Below are 22,659 nucleotides of genomic sequence, written 5' to 3'. Positions count from 1 at the left end.
TGGTTTGTTGCTGTTTTTCTATAAAGCACCTTTCACCCCCCCAAATGCCAATACAAATATTGAAGTCTGTAAATAGATCTGGAGGCGTGTTCCGATAGCACTCAATCTCCACAGATTTAATTAACAAAGCCAGTGACAATGGGACATAGGCTCTCATCCAAGCATAGCTGCAATGATAAAGGGGGGGGAGCTAATCGGATGGAGACTAACGGCAAAAGCAACGGAGAAGGAAGGAGGGGGAGGCGGGACGCTAATCGGATGGAGACTAACGTGAAAAACAAGGAAAAAAATAAATGTGAGTGGCCGTGAAGCAGGGGGATGGGCAGCGGAACCCTTTGATGCAGCTCACGGCCTGGCGGCCCTGAAAGTGCAAGCAATTAGGGGGGAGGAGAAGTGAGGCCAGCGCGCACTGCGCACGCTGGGGAAGCCTGTGGGAGGGAGGCTGATGGCTTTGATGTGGGGAAATGCACGTGCTTGTGTTCACGTGTTTTCACGTGAACGGTTTGAAATCCGCCCGATGGTTTGAGAACTTATTTTGCCCACTAAAATTCTCCCCTATCAATTCCTGTGGAATGGGATAGGCTCGACCTAAAAATAGTGTGAGGCCCTCCCTATGGTGTGTAGGGTAACCCTGGTGTAGTACACGCGATGAAGTATCTTTAGCTGCCCCAATCGGAGTCTCAAAGATACGGCTACTTCCCGTGGGGATGACAGCGCCGTCTGCCAATCCGCATCGTCTATCTCACCCAAGTCAGTGGACCATATGCGCTTAAGTGTCGGGTCTGGCATGTTATTAATTAGTTTACGATAAGTGAATGAGGTTGCTCTTTTGCGCATGTGCTTAGTAAGGAGTCTGTCTTCCAGAGGGGTGGCCTTCGGTAAATCGGTGCCAGGAGGGAGAACCGAGCTTAGTGCATGACTGATCTGTATGTACCGAAACCTCTCGGTGGAAGCTTGCTCATATTGGGTCCTAAGTTGTTCAAATGGCACTATTGCACCCTTCTTCCATAAATCCCCCGCCGTGGAGATACCTATCAGGTCCCAGGCCATGAATCCCTTGCTGTTACGAAGTGTTCACAGCCGTCGCGCCGACCAGAGTGGAGTCATTTGAGTAATAGTATATTTGCATATAAGATGAACCTGCGCCGTGTACCATATGCCTATTGTGTGCGCCGTCGGTCCTACGATGGAGGAAGATCTACCCTTGTCATGCAGTGCGGAGAGAATTCCTGCTTCTCCCAGTTCCTGTCTGTCTGCCTGGAACGTTGGTTCCGGCTGAGGCGCGTGTAACCATTGGTTCATTATTTTCAATTGGGCTGCCCAATAATATAACTAAATATCCGGAAGGGCTATTTCACCGTCGTACCAGCCCCGAATCAGCTTTCCCAGTGCTATATGCGCCGGTTTGCTTCCCCTGAGCAGGCCAGAGACAACCACCTCTATCTTCTTAAAATATTTTAGTGGAACGGGAAATGGGGCATTCTCTAATACATATAAGAACCGTGGGAGCATCATCATTTTAAAAAGGGCTGCCTTGCTCAGGAGGGTCAATGGCAGGCCATGCCAGTGTTCCACATCGCATCGAAAACGCTTAAGTGGGGGGGGGAGGTACCAGATTTTTAAGGAGAAATTCCTCCGACCTGGGTGTCACCCAAATGCCCAAATTTGTAAAAGAGTCCCCCTTGATTTTGAGTGGGCAGTCCGTCGGGAGCAGTGGGGGCGGGCCTCTCAGGATGAATAAAACCGATTTGGACCAGTTGATGGTATACCCCGATGAACGACTGAAGATTTCACAAATGTTCAAAAGTACTAAAACAGAGCGTCTGGGGGAAGTCCGGTATAAGAGCACATCATCCGCATACAAGGAGATGCGGTCTTCCCAGGTCGCTGTCCAATTATGTCCCCGAATCATAGGGTCCCATTGAATCCAAGCTGCCAATGGCTCCAGTGCCAGCGCGAACAGCAATGGAGACAGCGGACAGACCTGGCGTGTGCCTCGCCCCAGTGGAAAGTCTCTGGAGATATGCCCATTTGCCACCACGTGTGCCAGAGGGCGTGAGTATAACGAGTGCACCCATGCACAAAATTTGGGGCCGAAGCCTAGATGTCGGAGGACCGCAAATAAATAAGGCCATTCCACCATGTCGAATGCCATCCGAGCATCAAGGGAGAGGATAATTGCAGGTTCTTGAAGAAAGGGCATGCGCGCCAGCACTGCCTGTACTCTTCTAAGGTTAAGTGCAGTGCTCCTATTGGGCATGAAACTGGACTGGTCAGGGTGAATCGGTGTCAGGCGTATGGCAATCAGTTTAGCAAGAATTTTAGCTTCAGCGTTGAGCAAAGATATTGGCTGGTATGAGGAACAATCGTCCAGGGGTTTACCAGGCTGTGGTATCATCACTATGGTGGCCATTCGTTGATCGCGTGGCAGCTCCCCCGCTTTCAGACTGTCGGAGAACATTTTTAGGAGAAATGTGACAGTTAGATCAGATGTTCATTTATAAAGCTCAATGGGTATTCCATTGGGTCCTACAGCCTTTCCTGACTGCAGGGAACGGATGGCAGTCTGTAGTTCATCAATCGTGAAGTCTGCTTCCAGTGAGAGCCGCTTCAACTGACAGAGCAAGCATTTTAATATCTTTGATGTAGGTCTGAGCCTCTTCTGTTGTCATCCGTGAACCGGAAGTATATACCTGTTCAAAATACTTGGCCAATGTGTCCACTATGTCCTCCGGGGTGCTCACTATTTCACCAGACGGAGTACGCAGCTGCCCTATCGTTCTCTGTGCTCTTTCATTCCTGTCTAACCATGCAAGAAGTTTGCCTGCCTTGTTCCCAACTTTGTATACCGTGTGCCGGGTAGCTTGCAACTGCAGTTTAACCAGTTCACGTTAGTTTTCTTTAAGCGCACATTGTGTAAGGCTTGCGCCGTTGCTGGGGAAGGATTCTCCGCATGATGGGCATTAACCTCAGCCAGGTCAGTTTCCAAGGCATCTAACTCGCCCCGTGCTGCACCTTTATGGCCTGTTATGGAGGCGATAGCCTGCCCCCTTACCACACTTTTATACGCCTCCCACAAAATACTAGGGGATTGAACCGAGGACACATTGTCTTGAAAGTAATGTTTTGTGACTGCAGCAATGTCTTTACGTATCTTGGGGACTTGTAAGTAACCCGTAGAGATAGTGAAGATTCGCTTTCTTGCCTTAATGTGCATTTCGTAGGTCAGAGAGACAGGTGAGTGGTCTGAAATGCCACGGGGACGAATCTCAGTGTCTGTCAAATGGGGCAGGCTGACAGCGGAGAGTAAGAAGTAGTCTATACGGGAGAAGCTGTTGTGCACCCCTGAATGGAAGGTGTAGAGTCACGTGTTGGGATGTCTATACCTCCATGCGTCAGTGAGACCCAGGGCGTCAATAAATCCCTTCATACGGGAAACGCCTGCTACATCTGTCCTGGGGGGGTAACGGTCCCTATTGCCATCTAATACTGTGTTAAAATCGCCTCCTAAAAGCAGTTCTCCCTCCGGTAGTCTCAATAGAAATGTGCTAAGCGCCGGGAAGGCCACAGCCTGGAGGGCGGGGGGAATGTACACCGATAAATATTAAAATGCTTCCCTTCCCACTGACATGATATGGCTGCAAACCGCCCCTGGTCATCCGTCCAATTGTGTTGTACAATCAGTGGGAACTGTTTACGCACCAATATACCCACGCTCCTGGAGCCTGAGGAAAACTCTGAATGTACCACCATTTTGTATATCCAGCGATCCATAGCTCTACACGCCGAACCCACCAGGTGCGTCTCCTGCAATAAGGCCACCGCAGGCGCTTTTGGCCTCCTGCAACACCAACCCCCTTTTTATCTTATCGCCCAGACCATGTACATTCCAGGTAGGTAGTGTCAAGGGAGTCACTGGGGACGTCGGTGGGTAACTAGAGCCAGTTCCCGAGTGTGTCGACATTGTCCCTACTGCCATAAGTAGTGTAGTGTGTCAAACAATCCCCAATGCAGTATGCCCCCCCCCCAAAAAAAAACCTGTAACAGGAATACATTTTGATGATCATTGCCCTGTTCATAAAAACAGCGAAACAAGAAACAACTCAATAACCACCCGTCCCCTCCCACCCTCCTCGACGGATTTATAACTACCCGCCACCCCAACAAAGCAGAGTGCTTAATACCCTTTCCCAGTTCAACAAAGGGGGAAAGAGAAAACAACCTCCACCCCCCCACTCCGAGAACTGCAGAGACCCAACGTCCCTTTCGAGTTACATCAATTAGAACCAGAGGAAGACAACCTTCACAAGTGCCCCTTGATAACATCTTGGCAGGCCACACCCATATTTTATATCCAAAATTACCTGAACACTAGCAATGTAAAATGTCGGCATTTTTACATCTTTGCATGAAACAGTACAATACCAGAAAGGAAAGAGTCCGGAGGAAGTGAGGTCTTGACGCTTTCACGGCATCGCAGATCCATTCATCATCCAACCTCTTGCACTCTTTCGAGGACTTGTGCTCACTCTTGTTCCATGTTCGCCTGTTGGTTGTTGCGTCGTGCATCGTGGTTTCCAGTACGGCCTGATCGTGGGGTCTTTCGCCAGCCATCCAGCCAGTCTTGCACTTCTTCAGGCATGGACAGGAAACACGCCTTCCCCTCAGCTTCCACTCTCAATTTGGCGTGAAACAGCATGGAGTACTTTATTTCACGCTCCCAAAGAGCCTTCTTCACGTCAAGGAATCCTCTGCGCTGTTTCGTGACTGCTGTGGTGTAGTCCGGAAAAATCGTGATGCGGCATTGTCTATCCGGATCGGAGGGGCATTTCGAGCGGACTGCAAGATGGCGTCTCTGTCCCTGAAGTTAAATATACGGGCCAGGACGGGTCGCGAGGGCGCCCCTGGTTTCGGTCTGCCACCTGGGACCCGATGCGCTCGCTCAACTGAGAAGAAGTTAGACAGACCCCGCGGTTGGGGGTGAGTTGTGATTAAATCCTCCACAAAGAGATCTAGGGCTGGATCCCCTGTCATCTCTGGCACGCCAATAAGGCGGATGAACAAGTTACTTACCTTCGGTAACGCTTTTTCTGGTGGATACAGTATCTGCCTGTGGATTCCTCACCATGTGAATATCCCCTTGCGTCAGCAACATTCGGAAATTCTTTTTGTAGCTTCGTGGACGACATCACATAGGCACGGCATCCCGCGCGACTCCGCTGACGTCACTGACTCCATATTAGGCCCACGCCGGCGTGAAGATATCAGTTCTTCCCTTTTTTCCGTGCCTTCGAGGCACACGGACGGACCGACAACAGTAGATATATACACAGTACACAAATGTCAAGATTACACACAGTGTGAAACCAATGCAGAAAAGCAATTGAAATAAAACTTTTCCTTCAACAATAAAAATATTAACATTACAGTAACTCAGGTATAGAAGAGTGAACAACGGGGAGGCGGGTGGGTCAGTGAGGTTTCCACAAGCAGATACTGTATCTACCAGAAAAAGCATTCCCGAAGGTAAGTAACTTGTTCTTCTGATGGATACATCTGCCAGTGGATTCCTCACCTTGTGAATAGAGTCCCACAGCAGTCCCCACTCCCGGAGGAGGGTGTCCACTCTCCTATACCAGAAAATCTTGGAGGACAGAGCGCGCAAAGTGGCCGTCCCTCCTCACCTCGGAATCCAAGCAGTAATGCTTCGCGAAAGTGTGGAGGGAGGCCCAAGTCGCCACTCTACAAATGTCCTCTACAGGTTCACCCCTGGACAAAGCAGATGTAGAAGACTTTGCCCTAGTAGAGTGAGCTCTTATACCCTCTGGAGGTTCCTTACCCGCCAGGGCGTAGCAGATCTTAATGCACAGGATAATCCATCTCGATAGCGTGCGCTTGTGCACCACCTTCCCCTTCTTGCAGCCAGCAAAACCAACAAAGAGCTGGTCATCCACACGATAGTCTTTTGTCCTATCGAGGTAGAAGCTCACCGCCCTCTTCGGGTCCAAGCGGTGAAGTCTCTCCTCTTCCTTGGAAGGGTGAGGGGGAAGGATAGAAGGTAGGGAGGGTAATGGACTGCCCTAGATGGAAAGGAGTTACCACTTTCGGCAGAAAAGCAGCCCTGGTCCTGAGTACCATTCGTTCAGCATGAATAGACAAGAATGGGGGCTTCGAACTAAGAGCTTGAAGCTCACTTACCCTCCTTGCCGAGGTAATTGCAACAAGAAAGACCGTTTTAAAAGACAACAGCCTCAAGGGACATTTGTGCAATGGTTCAAAAGGCGAACCCATTAAAAAAGTGAGCACAAGATTCAAATCCCAATGAGGAACAATAAAGGGAGTAGGAGGGAATTTATTCAAAAGGCCTTTTAGAAACCTCAAAACAATAGGAGATTTAAACAAAGACGGCTGATCCAGCAAACAAAGGAAATGCCGATAATGCCGATAAATAACCCTTGATAGTAGCAACCGCAAACCCTTGCTGAGCCAAAGAAAGCGAAAACTGAAGTATATCAGATAAACGAGCCCTCAAAGGATCGATGGACTTCTCCCCACACCAAGCAACAAATTTAGACCATCTATAAGATTAAATGGACTTGGTGGAGTCACGCCTGGGTGATAAAATTACATCCACCTCATCGTGCGGGAGAGAAAATGAATTTAGGTTGCCCGTTCACACTCCAGGCATGAAGGTGTAAGGCCTGGAGGTGGGGGTGTAGAACCTGCCCCTCCATCTGAGAGAGGAGGTCTGCCCTGAGAGGGAGACGGAGCGGCAGGCGCGAGGAGAGGTGGAGAAGATCTGTATACTACACCCTTCTTGGCCAATCCGGGGCGATCAATTTGACTTGGGCCTGGTCTTGGCGAATCTTCCTCAGAACCCGAGGAATCAAGGGTATGGGAGGAAACGCGTAAAGAAGTTGTGAGCCCCAACTCAACGGAAAGGCGTCTCCTAGTGCTCCCTGCATCGGAAACTGGAGACTGCAGAATGACGGGCAGTGCGCGTTCTCGTGAGTGGGGAACAAGTCCACCTGAGGAGTTCCCCACGTCCGAAAGACGTGACTAACCACCTCCGGATGGAGCCTCCACTCGTGATCGGCTGAAATTTGCCGACTGAGACTGTCCGCACGCACGTTCAGAACTCCGGCCATATGATTCGCCATCAGACAAATCTGATGGTCCTGAACCCAGAACCAGAGACGCAGAGCCGCTCTGCAGAGACACTGCGACCCCACTCCTCCCTGCTTGTTGACATACCAGATCACGGTCGTGTTGTCCGTCAGGACCTGAACCGACCGACCGCGAAGGGAAGGGAGGAAGGCCCTGAACGCCAGACGAATCGCCCGCAATTCCAGAAGGTTGATATGAAGCAACCTTTCCTCTGGAGACCAAAGACCCTTGATCTCCAGATCCCCCAGATGAGCACCCCACCCTAGAGTGGATGCATCCGTTATTACCGTGGCCACCGATGGAGGCAGTTGGAAAGGCTTTCCTTGAGACAGATTGCCCTCCACGCTCCACCATGACAGATCCGCCGCAGTTTCTCTGGAGATCCTGATAGACTCCCTGAGATCTCCGTTGTGTTGAAACCACTGCCTGCCGAGCCCTCATGTGCCAGCGTGCATGGTTGGCCAGCAGAATGCAGGAAGCCATCAGACCGAGCAGACGGAGGACCTTCAGGTCTGGAACGACCGCTCCATTGTGAAATAAAGGAATCATCTCCTGTATGTCGCGAATCAGCTGTTGTGGAGGGAATGCCCGACATACAGTTGTATCCAGTACCGCACCAATGAACAGGTTGCGCTGTGAGGGCACCAGGTGAGATTTGGGTACATTTATCGAAAAACCCAACCGGTACAACAACTGAGTTGTGACTTGCAAATGATGGAGCACTTTCTCTGGAGATTCCGTCTTGATTAGCCAATCGTCCAGATAAGGGAATACTGGAATACCTGACCTTCTGAGATGTGCAGCCACCACAGCCATCACCTTGGTGAAGACTCGAGGCGCAGTAGAAAGACCAAACGGAAGGACCGCAAACTGGTGGTGTTGCGACCCCACCGTAAAACGGAGATACTTCCTGTGCGACTTCAGGATCGGGATATGAAAATACGCATCCTGCATGTCGATCGACACTATCCAGTCTTCTTTCAGCAGCGTCTGAAGAACCTGTGCAAGGGTGAGCATCTTGAACTTTTCCTGCTTCAGGTAAAGGTTCAAGGCCCTGAGATCCAGGATTGGATGAAGTCTGCCATCCTTCTTGGGAATCAGGAAATACCGGGAGTAGCATCCTCGACCCCTTTCCTGCTCTAGAACCACCTCTATCGCACCTTTTCTTAGCAACGCCAGGACTTCCTCCAGCAGGAGCAGCAGATGGTCCTCCGATCAAAAACCTTGGCAAGGAGGGTAGTTAGGAGGGAATTCCTGAAAGGCAAGAGCATACCCATTCTCCACGTGATTGAGAACCCATAGGTCCGAAGTGACCGATTACCCAATCCCGTAGAAAATAGGTAAGCCGGCCCCCCACTGGACCCGCATGATCCGGAATGGCAGATCTAGGGCTGCTTTGCTGTGTTGGGAGGGGGGGGGGAGAGGAAGAGGAGGAGGAAGCTTGACGACCTCTAGGACGAGCTCTTTGCCTGCCCCTGTATGACTTGTACAGCAAATTTTGCTGCTGCTGCGGCTGCTGTTGCGATTGTTTGTAGGTCCGAAAGGAAGACCTGCCAAATCCTCTGAATCTTTTTCCCACAGTACCCCTGGACTGTAGGCCCAAAGATCTTGCCGTCGCTCTGCTGTCCTTAAACCTCTCTAAAGCGGCGTCAGCCTTTTTCCCCAAATAAACCGGACCCATCAAAGGGCAAATCCATCAAGGCAGCCTGAACATCCGCAGAGAATTCGGAGGACTTCAGCCATGCAGCTCTCCCGGTGGCCACTGAAGATCCCATCACTCTTGTCACCGAGTCAGCAGAGTCCAGCCCACTCTGAATGACCTGCTTAGCAGCAGCCTGAGTGTCAGCAATCACCTCTTGAAAATCCTTCCTATCCTCCTCAGGAAGCTTTGGAACCAGCTGTTTGACTGAATCCATCACTGCATGGATATAGCGTCCCATAAGACAAGTAGCATTTCTTGATTTGAGCGCCATACTTGCCGAGGAAATACTTTTTTCGCAGCCTGGTCCTGCTTCTTCGATTCCTTATCCCCAGGAACCTGTGGAAAAGCGCCCACAGTTTTTTTCGAGCATGCAGCCTGCACAACCAAGCTCTCTGGTAAGGGGTGCGTGGAGAAAAAGTATGGGTCACCAGGCGCCACCCTGTACCTTCTCGCAACAGCCCTCGAAACAGCAGGGCCTGTAAGCGGTCTTTTCCAAACCTCAGATTTAGGCTCCGCCAAAGCATCATTGAAAGGGAGCATAGGCTTGACAACAGAGGTAGGTGAATGGAGGACCTCTGTTAGTATATTGGACTTATAACTCTGCAGTAGGTAGAGTTATATTCAACAAATCTGCAGCCTTCCTTATAACTACGTGATAAGGGGTCACATCCTTAGAAGGGGCGTCAGAAACAGAGGCCAATTCCCAATCAGGAAACAGCTTAAGGCCACTAGCCTCTCTTAGATCGTCGAAAAGATCCTCCGAATCCTGCAGCTCACCCTCTTCTATGTCTGCATCACAGAACCTCTGCTCTTCCAGAAGCCTCTGGGCCTCACGCCTAGACCTCTCCTTCAGGAATGACGTCGACAGATCCGGAATCGACTCTGCCGGAGCCAGCGTCGAACTCGAAGCCGGAGGGCCAGACGCTGAACATGAGGTCGGATCGGATTCGGCATCGAGGGTATCGGCATCGAGGGTATCGCGTCGAAGGCTTCGGCGGCACCAAGAAATGCCAAGGCGGCGTCTGAGCCGGCATGAATGGCATGAAAGGCGCAGGAGCGTAAGTCTGGGGAATACCCAGATTGAATGCCAATGGACCCGTGGGACCAACCGGTGCACCAGAGGGGTACATAGCTCTGGAATACACTCCATACATAGCATTCAGGAACTGAGTAGGGTCCTAACCTGGAGCCGGAAAAGCTGGATAAGAGCCCACAGGTTGCTCTCGAGGGAGCGGAGTCTTCTCGACTTCGACCTCTACCTCAGGCTGGTGCACCGGGGTCAACGAACCCGCAGGCAACGGAGCCTCCTCTTCTCCTTCTACTTCCCCCTCACCCTCCTTGACTGGTGAATGAGTTGGAGCCGGAGAAGGATTTGACAAGCCTCACCCTAGGAGTCTTGAACCTCTGGAGTCAGAGTCACCACATCCTGGCGAAGCAACTTCACCTGCGACTTCGGTCTCGAGCTCGAGTCCTTCCCAGAGTGATGATGAGACTCATGACTTCTCTTCTTGTGCTTCTTCTTTGATGACCTTGAAGCATGCGCTGAAGATGACCTAGAGTGCGACTTCGAACGAGACCTCGACCGTCGAGTCTGTGACCTCGATCTCTTCTTGTCCTTCTTGTTCTTCAACTTGGCAACAAGGAGCTTTGCCTCCCTCTCACGAAGTGCCTTGGGATTCATCTTCCTACAAGAAGAACATTCTTCGACGTCATGGTTCGAACTCATACAACAAACGCAGCACTCATGCGGATCCGTAATCGACATCATCTTGCCGCATTCTCCGCACGGCTTGAATCCGGTCTTCTTCGTGGACATCTCGACAGGAGACAAAGAAGCAAGAAGACACCGAAAAGAACAAACAGTAGCAAAGTTACTAAACAGCTACAGAGGATCCCTCGAAAACCGTTAGCGTCGACGACGCGGAAAAAAGGGAACTGATGTCATCACGCCGGCATGGGCCTATTATGGAGTCGGTGACGTCAGCTGAGCCACGCGCGATACCGTGCCTCTGTGACGTCGTCCACGTCAGCGCGAAGCTACAAAAAGAATTTCCGAATGTTGCTGACACAAGGGGATATTCACAAGGTGAGGAATCCACTGGCAGATGTATCCATCAGAAGTTTTTCCGCCTCGATCGCCCCTCCTGATCCTCGAGGCAAGTCTCCAGAAGTTTGTGGTCTGCCTCCAGCTGCTGTACTTGTTTTTCTAAGGGTGGAAGTGTCCGATGATAGGGCCGGCGTCATAGTCTCGACTTCCGAAACCTTGGTGGACATTTTATTAAAGTCGGCGCGGATCAGGGCAAGAGCAACGGCGAGAGCCTCAATGCGTGAGTCCACCTTATTCAGGGTGGTCATGATGTCTTGTAGGATCACCTCCTGCGTGACTCCACCAGTCGCTCCAGCCGATGATGGGACGTCTTTGTCCTGCGCATCTCCTTGCGACTTTGTGAACGCGAATTTATCCAGCTTCGCCTGATTAGTCTCTTTCGCGTTTCTGTTGCTCATAGCGGCTGCAGAAGTGATGGATCCACGTGGATCCGGGCCATTGATTGTTGCCATCTGCTGGACAGACCACTATACTGCCACGGTAAGCCGTTTAGTCCAGACGCCCCCTTGTACTCAGGGTTGTACAAACTTTCAGGACCCGTATGCCACCAAGCGCGTGCCTCTGCTGGATGTCAAAGCAGAGGGGTTAGGTCCCCCGCTGTTCCGTACCACCGCGCAGGATATGAGCGTTGTGCGCGCCCTGAGTATAGGTGGGGTAGTTGCTGTGTAGATATCAGGTCTCAAGTATCAATGTTGCACTGTAGCTCATTCCCTTTAGGCATACAGATAGTGGGACCTTCCTTCCCAGAATGGCACTTGTTGGCAGGGCAGCCCCCGAGGGCAGATGTTCACAGCAGCGTCAAGGTTTGCGAGTGAGAGGCAGCCCTCCCACGAAGCACGGTGTGCCTCTGCACGGACCTCGGTGAATATGAGGCCGCTTCACAGCGAGCGGCAGTGCACGTACCTAAAATGTCGGCAGGGGATTCTTGTCTGCCCTCGCCCCGGCCGTCACAGGGACTATAGTGTGGCCACGCTGCGGGGATATCACCAAACCGTGCCTCCTGCTACAGGGCTGTGCAGTCGGGCACCGCCACTCAATATCTCGGAGGGAGCGCTCCACCAACCGTAACTTGCGCTCCTCCCCGATCCGACCTCCAGGCCACCGCCACTGGGCACTCCTCAAACTTTAGCACCCTTCTGCCGTCTGCGTGTAGGCCCCAGGACGCCGCACTCCGCCGCTGTCTCAGGAAATGTCGCTCAGCAACAAAACTGGTATCATACGATACCGGGCACTTTCCGCCGCTTCTCCGTACTCTTACGGGCAGAATGGGTCGCAGATAATTAGCCGGATAGACTGGGCCCTGGATCGGGAGCTCGGGCCTCTCTAGGTTGCGGTCATGTTCTTTGGCTGCTCATGGAAAGCATAATGAACTTCTTTGAACACACAGAGAAGCTGAAGCAAAGATAAAACATTAAAAAAACATCTTCCAATTGAAATCTTTACAGAAGCACAGGGTAATAAATTGTAAAATTAGCTACACTTCGTGCCGAACTCAAAGTAAAAGACTGCATGGAGTTCTTTATATTATTTTTAGCACGCTAAATGGCGAAGAAAATACTTACTATTCCAATTTTATATTTTATTGCAGTGCTTGTGCAGTGTTTTCATTTTAAAAAGTGAAGCGGTTGACAACTAATTACAAATGGCACATGTTGATTTCCGTAAGGATTATTTAGTTTCAATAGAAAAATAATAATGAAATTAAAAGTTTGCTTTCAATTGCAGCACAGAATCAATTCAATGAATACATTGTGCATTTCCCTGATCAAGGAGTTTTCGATGCTCTGAGACGCATTTGAAAACAAGCCAAGTGGAATTTGGATATACGAAGAAATTGTGTTCTGAAACGGATTATTTGGTCACATAATGAACCAATCTAGCTGGCAATTCCAGTGGATCGATCCGACCACGGCCCAGGTTATAGTTTAAACCCATGTGGTGAGATGAGACGCGAAGCATGGTTAAGGATTTAAATAATTTTTTATAATAGTAAATGAGGAGTGTTATATAGACACCTACTCTCTGTTATCCCGTTAAAAGACTTCTCAGAACAAAAGCTCTTATGCATGGTGTACACATTCTAGAAGTATCCGGAATAGGCAAGGTAGTTCAATGGGTTAAATGCATCATCCCAGATATTTGTGGGCAATCTGTAGATCATACATTTAAATCCCTGCAAGTATGATCAATGGAGTATTATGTGGTGCCATTAGACAATGTCAGACATGTTCAAATGAGTAGTCTCTGTAAAATCCAACTGCAACGCGTGATATGGCTGGGAGCACCAGGGGCGCCCAAATAACACACTTCCATTAAATATTCCAGGAGTGGGGTTAGAATAGGAAACCATCCTTAAGGCAGATCCACCCGCAGATTTGCAAATACTCCACAAAAACAAGTCTTCTCGATTGTATCCGCTCGCAGAATCTGGCAGACTATTTTGACTAAAGACCCTCACCTTATTGCTGGCTGATGGTCATACTTTGATAGCAGGGCTTATCGCATGCATGGATGCAACTAGGTGGATGAGAGGTGCATGTGACAATTGTGCCAGACAATAACATTCTGGCAGTCACATTCGGGCACACTAATCACAACTGTTTGTGCGCACTGGTACAAATGGACATAAGAAAGCATCCAGCTATGTTATGCAAAGTGTCATCATTGGGCAAAGAGGAAACCCAACAACTTGTAGCACAAGTCTCCATGGAAACCGGAGTTTGTATCACTCTCCAAAGAGGAAGCAAAGGGTCCATAATTTTGCACACAGGTGCAGCTAGTAAGCGTACAGTCCTGCATACGTGACGTGCTGCTTGTACAAGGTAAGGCTGGGTCTTCTGTCCCCCACTCAGAGGCACATGCTTTTATGCCTTATGTGAGCCTTTTGCTCTCTAACTGGTAAGCCTATTTCTCTCCCCTAGGAGAGCATGATGCACTCCTCCAGGTCATGGCTGAGGCACTACACCAGGTATCAGCACCGGCCAGCGAACCCTAAGGTACCAGTCAGATGATAATGATGCTATCTTAAGGTGGCATCTTATAGTGAGCCTCTTGTTCAGCCCTTTTTTACCTCTCAGGTAAGCACAAGGTAAACTGACGGCTTATACAGTTTCATGGGTTGGTGTGACTCTCGGATAAGCACACAACCTTGGGTTGGGACTGCTGCATCTCACGAGTCTATGGAACGTGAAATGCAGTGTGTTGTTACAGTTGGGAACCAACAGCTCGCCCTGGGTGAGGGTACTGGTGGCGGTACCTGTACTTCTAGAATAAACTTTCAGCCATTCTGCAGAGTTTCTGCTTCTTTTTAGTGGCGTTGATCTTGGAAGTCGATACCCACGCTGACTCAGCTCTTCTCACAACGACCACTATACTACCACCTATGTGAAAGGATCCACCTGTCGACATGTTTGGACCTTGAGTGGACCAGCAGTATCGAACTCCAACTTGGACCACGGAGACATGTCTGTCTCAATAGGAATTATCGCGGATGGTTTGGTAACTTGACTTTCATCACTCACCCCACAACTTTCGCAATCGCACACAAAACATTCAACAGACTTGTCAATTCTAGGCCACAAAAAATCTTCCCTTATTCTTCACTTCAGAGCATGGATACTTAAGTGCCCCTCGTGATCCATACACAACACTTATTGCCTCAAGTCAATGGGTAGTAACAATTGATCAACCCAAAGCACTAGACTTTACACACAAATTATTTCTGACGCAATGTGCAAGTAAGGTGTAAATTATTTACCAACATCTTTAGCATGGGCCGCCCCGCCCAACCATCAACCAATTTGTTACTGGACATAAAACTTTATCCCGTACCAGTGAATCTCTACACACTTGCTCAATAAACAGGGGAGTACCTTCGGGGGGGTGGTGTTACACCCCTTTAACACATTTATTTTCTAGTAAATAGTTGGGTAAATGTGTTCAGTTGGGTATGTGTAGGCATCTGTCAGATTTCACCAAGAACTTTTTAGATAAACAGAGACAAAAACGACAAACTTTCTCCCTCTCTGCTTTGGAAGACTTCAAAAATGTAGGTTATTATACAAAATGTTGTGTTTCCTCTCACAACCCACATTCGTATCCCTTTCCACTGTACATTTAGTCCCTCTAGTGTGCCCTGCTTGTTGTACAATGTATTTTGACATAATATGCCTATGTGATTGTTGAAAAATCCCCAACTACATTACTTTTGCACGTATTCCACACAATAATGATATTCTGGAAATCGGTCCTGCCATTTGGCAACTCTAGGCATAGCGCTTCCCACGCCCTTAGTGCTGAACAAATCAACAAGTGGTTTGTGGTCAGTGTGTAACACCACACCTTGCCACCTGGGGAGCTGTAGAGTGGCCTTTCTCAGGTGCCATCTCTCACCTGTCGTGCTTAAACTCCTGCGCCGCCCGGAGAAGCTCCTGGATGTTCTTGGTGACTTGTTCAGTCTTCAGGATCACGTCCTCTGTGCTCGGAAGTCCTGAGTCTAGTTCTAGGTCCAGGTCATCGATTTCATGGTGGAAATCCTCGTCTCTACTCATGTCCATGAATCGCCTACCATCCATACTGCCAGCCCAGAGAGGGACGGGAAGAGAGAAGTTACAGAAGGAGCACAGGGGAGAAAAAACAGCAACAATGATTTAATAACATTCTGGTGCACAGGAACGTCATCTAATCAATCCATATACGTTTTAGATAAATTCAACAGACTAACAACAAAAAGAAATTACTTCAGTTTATGAACCTTAGTGTGGTGGCTATCTCACAAAATACGCAGCGCCAAAACAAAAAGGATATCTACACAGTGCTGCCCAGCAAGACCAAGCCTAATTGACTGGGCCTTCCTCTTGCTCACTTCTTTTCACTACTTTTTTCTGTTTTTTTCTAGTTCTTCCTTTTACTGTTTGTTAAACATACTGCAGTTGCAGACTGAAAGGTTACTGGCTTGTACCATACTGGGTTGACTGCTTGAAATAGGTCATAAAAGTCCCCTGATTAGTATACTCCTACATGGCATGGTCAAAGAGTATGTATCTACAAGAGATACCATGTTACAAAGCTATCTTTTTATTACTGAGTTTCTGCATCAGCACCTGGACTGCCAAAGGGGCTAACACAGCACATCAGATTGGGCTCACCAGCATCGCCTCACCTTATTATAGACTCGCTTGTCTGGGTGTTGTCATAATCACTGTCAGTGCCGCTGCCATGGCGCTCCATCTTGGTTGTCTAAACAGGTAAATAGACCATTAGAAAAATAGTGAGCAAAGCAACTCAATAGACTAAAGGAAAGATATATATCCAATCAACCCGTGTCTCCTCTTCTTGCCCCGAATCAATGGGTACTATTTCCAAACCTAAGCACAAGCATTTCAAATTATTCTACCCCTCAAGAGCTATCCAATACCCTTTATTTGGAGTCAGTGCTCCAACAATAGAAGGGGATTACTTCCTTAAACACCCTGTCCCAGTAGACTCAAATTTGTTATCTGTTGTTGTGCGTTCTTCTGTTAAGATCAGAAACAATATTTCCTCCTTTGTAGTCAATAGACATACTATTACTGTGGCATATATTGTCCCAAGAATCCAGATGACCCATTTGTGATCTCCTCTTGGCTAACTGAGACATCTAAAGGACCTGAGATCTGGACTGCCAAGTGAAGGTGATAAAAAGGCCCCTGGTCTCTTATCGGTCTGAGCTGAGCACCTCCACAATGTGAGACTTCTTGTTGAAAATCTTTACCAGATCTCAGCATAACGGAAACCCATGCACAGCACTTCCAGTACCAAATGGGACAACCACCAATGGTGGTCCTGGGATTGGTAAGAGCTAGTGGCTGAAATAGCAAACTTCCAAAAAATGCTGCACAACAGAAGCAAGGTACTGAATGCTGCACAACAGAAGCAAGGTACTCGCTTCCGTTTGGTGTCTATCTTGTCTCACACTGTCTCTCAGACAGCAACTCCCTGGTTGCTGCATACTTGTCTGGCACCGCAATGGGGCCCGAGTTGGCAGGATTTTACCAAATTAACAACATCTTGATGGTAGCACGTGTCGACAAGACTCAACCAGCTGTTTGCTTTTGACTCTTTCAGGCAGACCTGCCCAGGCAGCAGTGATGACTTCCTGGGGGCTGGGCTGGCAGGATTTTGAATTAAAATGAAAAAAACTCTGGTGCCAGTCAATGACGCCGACCCTTTCTAGGCTGGCTAGTACACAGTGCACGGCCAATGAGGCTTGAGTCACACCATAGGGACCAGAGTTGCTAGTCCTACTCACTAAGTCCCTGTTGTTTCAGGGCAGAACACACAATCGGAGTACACCCTGACCCATAAAGGAAGTTCACTGTCCTTTTTACATGGATACAAAACCATACTCAACTTGGAGACATTGACTTTGAAAGCAAAATCAAGGGAGGGGTGCAGCTAACTACCCCCTTCCCTAAATTCACATCTGCTGTTCATTCGTACCTGTAAACAAGAACCCATGGTTCCCTTGGTAGAAGCTTGTTAGCATACGCTTCTCTGCCAAAACAAGATATATTACTCATCTGTATGTGGTTAAACAGAGGGCTTAATTACTTCAAAACCATATCAAATAAACAAAACATAGGGAGGAGCCAAGATGGCCGCGGAGACGGACGTGTAATCTCCCGGCTCCTCGAGCCCTTGTATCCCACGCAATAATCCTGCTTCTTATCCTGTACCTGAGTACCGGCGTAGTGTCGGGGGTGATTTCCTGATTCCGGAGGTGTCCCTCCGGAGTTTCTGCCTGCCCGGCACCCTGAGAAACGTCGAGATCCACGAAGGGGACGACCCCAGCCCTGGTCCCGGGACCTGTTCCACACAGCGCCGCCTGTGATTGCCGTGGCTACAGGAACCAATTACCTCGTAGCGGCGCCGTCATCCTGGGCTGACCGACTGGTTAACCGGCCTCTCCGTTGGCGATCGGGTGATTGGAACTGCTGGCCGATTGTAAGCCTGACTTGCTCCTTCCCCCTGTTAAAAGCTGCGGGATCGCCATCCATTGTCTCCCTTCTGCCGGGGGCGCCTCGGCGGCCATTACTCCCTCACTGCCTCGCCTCTCCTGTGCCGATCGGAGAGGGGCCCCCCCCCCACGGTGTGCAGCCTGCGACTGCGGACCTGTCCGGTCCCGAGGGAGCGGTTCATTTTCTCCTGGCGCCGGCTCTGCCTGGAATCACTGTTTGCTTTGACGGTGGGAGCATGACGACCGGTTCCTTTGAGGCAATGGCGGATGGCGCCCTGGCTCCTGCTCGACATCCCCGGCTTGCTCCTCGTTGGGGAGCTGATTTGACTGACGCGTCTTATATTACGGAGGTAATGGAGCTACACTCTCAAGCTACTCTCACCTCTGTTTTCCTGGCTCTGACTAGACTGCGGGGTGCCTGGCAAACGTGCTCGCGGCTGCTGGAGGGGAAAGTTGATAGCTGCCTGGCTGATTTGGACTACACTCTGCCCGTCCTCTCTCCCTGCTCTGCTACACTGCCTCCGCGGTCCCCGGTCTGTGAGACATTGTTGCCGGAGACGTGTGGAATTGATCAGCAGCTTCGCCGGTTCATGGCGAACGAGCCACATTGTTCCCGCCTGTGCACTGATACATTGTCTCTCTCCCCAACACGGAAAGCAACCTCGCCCACTGGGTTCCAGGGACCGCTGCTTCAGTATTTGCCTATCCTGTCCGACTGTGCCTATCTCTTGGGGACATCGTTATCTCCCACAATGTGTGGTGTTGAGGATTTTGACATTCTGCTCCATTTACGTGTTGACTCTGGCCGGGACTGGCGAATTTTACTTAGTCCTTGGACTCTTCACTATTGCCGAGTGTGGCCATTTTGTTTCTTTGTTCTTGGGGGGGTGGGCTCTCCCCTTCTCTTCGCGGTTGCTGGCTTCCCGGGGGGGGCGGGCGCAGGAGGACATCTTAGATCGGGCCAGGGCTAGGTCTTTTAGTGTGTTGGGTGCATGGGCGGGCGGGGCCTGGGTTGGGCCTGTTCCTGGCTTGCTCCGCTTGCTTCATCGGAATTCTTCCTCCGCTTCTGCATGGCGCTGACCATTTGTTTCGCAATGCGTAGGGGTTGCGGGCGGCTTGGGGTCCGGGAGATCTATTATTGTGTGGGCTCCTCCCCGCATCCTTCTTTTGGGAGTGATAGATCAGCTTGTCCTTTTCTTCCTCCCTCTATTCCTGTGTGAAAATTCTCATTTCTTATCTTCTTCTTTTTTTCCTTTTTTCTACGCTTCACTAGTTTTCTCTTCTCCTTTCTTCCGTCTTCTTTTCTTGCTGCATTTCGGGTTTATGGGGCGACAGGCACGCTGCTAGGGGGGGGGTAGACCATAGCCTCTGCATGTGTGTAGGGTGGGGGGTTATATTTCATTTTTGTTAGTTTCTATGGGACCTATTTTTGCTCTTTTATAATTTTTCCTTTTTCCTTGCTTTCCTTTTCTCTTTCTCCCTTTCTTATTTTCCTCTCTTCTTGTTGTTGTTTCCTTTTTCTATATTTCGGGTAAATCTGGGCGACAGGCACGCTGTTAGTGGGGTAGACCGTAGCCATTACAGTGATGTAGGGTGGGAGGGGTGTTTGTTGTTTTAGTTTGTTTTCTTCTATGGTCCCTTTTTGTCTTTCTCAGGGGGTGGGCTGCGTCCCTTGGTGTTTACTCCTTAGTCTCATTAGCGTCTGCACTTTTTCCCTTTTCGGGGCGGGTGGGCTGTTACGTATGGCGTCCACTTTATTTGTTTGTTGGTATTCTCTGTCTATTTTGTACCTGATGTGGGCGTGTGTGATTTTTGGGCTCCGCCCTACTATATCATCGGCTTGCGTGGGGGGCTGTTCCCTCCCGCCCCCCCCGTTTTCTCTTTCGGTATATGCTGCATGACGCGCTGGTAGATGTGGTTACTGCCTCCTTTATATAATGTAAAATGAAACCTCTTTATCCTGGCGCTGGCGATGTTATGTTTGTTGCATCCATCCTGTGCTCATTCTGTCGTGTACATTGCTATGTTTATTGCCTCTCCTGACTTTGCGGCCGGCCCCTGTGGTTGTTGGCCAGCGCTTGTACTTATACCTGTTCTTCAATAAAGGTTTTAAAAAAAAAAAAAAAATAAACAAAACATAGGCGGCACAGTGTGAGTGATCAGTGATACAAGTGCTGTGGTGCGAGTTGCAAAGAATAATACATCAACTTTGCTGACTGAGCAGTTTAATAATCTCAATACAAAAGGACTCAGAATGTCAGAACGTTTTGGTTTCTATGTTATTTAACAGTCAACAAGCTAATAAGTTGATGTTTCAACCCATTAAATAACTTAAAGCTGGGTCTTCATCAGAATAAAATAGAGGAAGCAACCTACGGGAATGAAGAAATCAAGGCGAATCAATTATCTCAATGCAAGCACAGTGAAGTATAAATGCCCATGCATACTCGGAAAAGCCTAACCTAACACTGAAAATCATGAGGAAGACCTCTATATCTGAACAACAAATCTGGGGATATTAAATAGCAGAACAGTAATCTAAGAAAAAAAAGGGAGACACTTCCTAACCCCTGGTGAATCACCCCTGGTGAATAACTAATGTCGATACAGGAACACTACTGTACTTCATTCCCATTGGGTGATTGTTATATTTAGTCGAAACAATGACTTATTAACTTCTTGACTGATAAATAATGTAGTAACCAAAACATACTCTAATTCCGAGTCCTTCTTTATTGAGAGTGTTACAATACTCAGCAATGTTGAAGGAAACTCACTGTTGTCACTGATCACTCACTGCTCTGAATACTAAAGCACCTATTACATATGTATTGTTGGACAGGATTTTACAGTAATTAAAAACACTGTTTAATCACATATAGATGAGTAATATATCTTGTTTTGCATTAGAAGCTTATGCTAGCTAGTGTCTCCCAAGGGTACCATTGTTTCTGGTGTACTTTGAGCCTAGGTTCCCAGGGATACCGAGTTGCCTCATCAATTTTTGTTTTCATTCTCACCTGAGCATGCTCCCCAACCACTCAACTTCAACATAGACAAATCAAGTGGTACTTAACCATGTGCCTGCCCCCGTCCTGATAGCAGGAGAGCTGTGATGAGGATGGTGGGAATGGGACAGAGGAGGCAGAAACACCTTTTCGTATCTAAAAACACGAGAGAAGAGAATCAAGGACTATGTAAATAAATGGGAAGAAAACACAAACGCAGACAGATCAAGTACATATGAGGCATATCTCTGGAGAGTGCAAGGTCACATGATTTGCAAGGTGGGTGTGACCTTTGGCCGGAACAGGATTACCCAAAGAGGAAGAGAGTCAGTGTTCCTGCATAGCCCTGCTTCTGGTAACTTTAAATCTGCCTTGCTTCACAAGATTACAACTAAAGACCAAAGAGGGGAAAACTAGATATACCTGGGGGAATCGCTGCCATCAGGTTCATCATATTTATATGTCAGCATTGTACATGATTGTGTATGAGTACCTGTATATAAAAAATAAAAAAAATATTTAAAAAAGTGATTTAGTGATTTTTTTTTTTTTAAACTTTTACTGGTCATGGGCAGTTAGTCTGCAAAGTTTCGGCAGTTTAACCAGTCACATGAGAGCACATTTACCATGTGTTCCGCGGCAGGCTCAAATTGTTTACAACCGAGCCTGCACAGGTGTCCGAACTGAGCATGCTTGGGATGGCCACGGTCAGTATTGCTGCCATCTTAGCCTTCGGAAGAAAGCCATTAGCTTGAAAACTGTGCTCAAAGCAATTTTATTCACTGGTATTACTTTAAAGAAGCTGAAAAAGAAACGTTTTTCAAAGTGACGAGGTCAGGGGGAGCAGTCGCTTTTGTGGCCTTCTCCCTACTTTGCCTTATCACCGGAGACCCATGTTAAGAAGTTAAAAGGTGAATGGTGACCTGCAAGAACCTATTCTCCAGAGACCAAAAGCAAAGCGGGGAATGGTGCATGATCGTTCAAAGCTCCATCAACACCTCCACTGCTCATGTTTCTGCACACCACAGCGAGGGAGAGGAAAGTGGGTGACTCTAGCCATCACCGACTGCGGGCTTCCCAGTCAGTGGCTAATACTGGATTTCTGTTCATGCGCAAAGCATCTCAAAACTCTTTTCAGCTAGGTCTCCCTGGAGATTGCAGTCCTGTACTAGAAGGGCAATGGAAGGCCCAGGGTAAGCATGGAGGGAGGTGGGAGGCCAGGTATTTTTAGCTGAATATTAGTATGTGCTGGTCTAACCGAAAGTGAGCGGGAAAGTGATACGATGCAAGCAATTTTCTTTTAAAAATTATTGGGATATGGAACTATGCGGGTAGGCCCTAAATACAGTGGGTGAAGAGAGACTCTCTCTCCCCCTGCATAACTAATCCACAAGAGAATCTTCTGGGGATGGTGCGGCTTTTGTCATGGGGTCATACACAGCATAGAAGTGTTCACAAACGGCCACCAGTAATGGGGTTTACCCGCCTCATGGTTCCCCCTGAGAGCACAGACAACTCTAGCTTTGCTCTCCGTGTTCATGTTGTCACTAAGAATCGATTATTGAAAAACGACTCCGTTACGAATAGCTACCCATCTATAATTCCACGTTATGTATGGCTCTCGCTGACAGCCAATAGTGTGAATGTTATATTCTAAATGTAACAATTCTCTGCTGTG

At 48.7% G+C, this 22,659-nt stretch overlaps 1 protein-coding gene across 10 annotated transcripts in view; it reads right to left on the bottom strand.

The window, feature by feature from the left end:
- The window catches only part of GIT1 (GIT ArfGAP 1), a 534,945-nt gene that overhangs the window by 49,759 nt on the left and 462,527 nt on the right, over positions 1-22,659 (bottom strand). For 5 of the 10 annotated variants that reach the window (XM_078680041.1, XM_078680045.1, XM_078680050.1 and 2 more), the window contains 3 exons: positions 21,051-21,137; positions 16,138-16,214; positions 15,369-15,551 (listed from right to left, as the gene is read on the bottom strand). In XM_078680041.1, coding sequence (XP_078536167.1) covers positions 15,369-15,551; positions 16,138-16,214; positions 21,051-21,137 — 347 coding nt within the window. The remainder of the gene's footprint in view (positions 1-15,368; positions 15,552-16,137; positions 16,215-21,050; positions 21,138-22,659) is intronic. The other 5 variants (XM_078680044.1, XM_078680046.1, XM_078680047.1 and 2 more) reach the window with 3 other exon arrangements.

This window comes from Lissotriton helveticus, chromosome 3_1, assembly GCF_964261635.1.
Source record: "Lissotriton helveticus chromosome 3_1, aLisHel1.1, whole genome shotgun sequence".
In the NCBI taxonomy this organism is placed as follows: Eukaryota; Metazoa; Chordata; class Amphibia; order Caudata; family Salamandridae; genus Lissotriton; species Lissotriton helveticus.
Note: the sequence above shows the minus strand (reverse complement) of the source record. Positions and strands in the feature narration are given on the sequence as shown.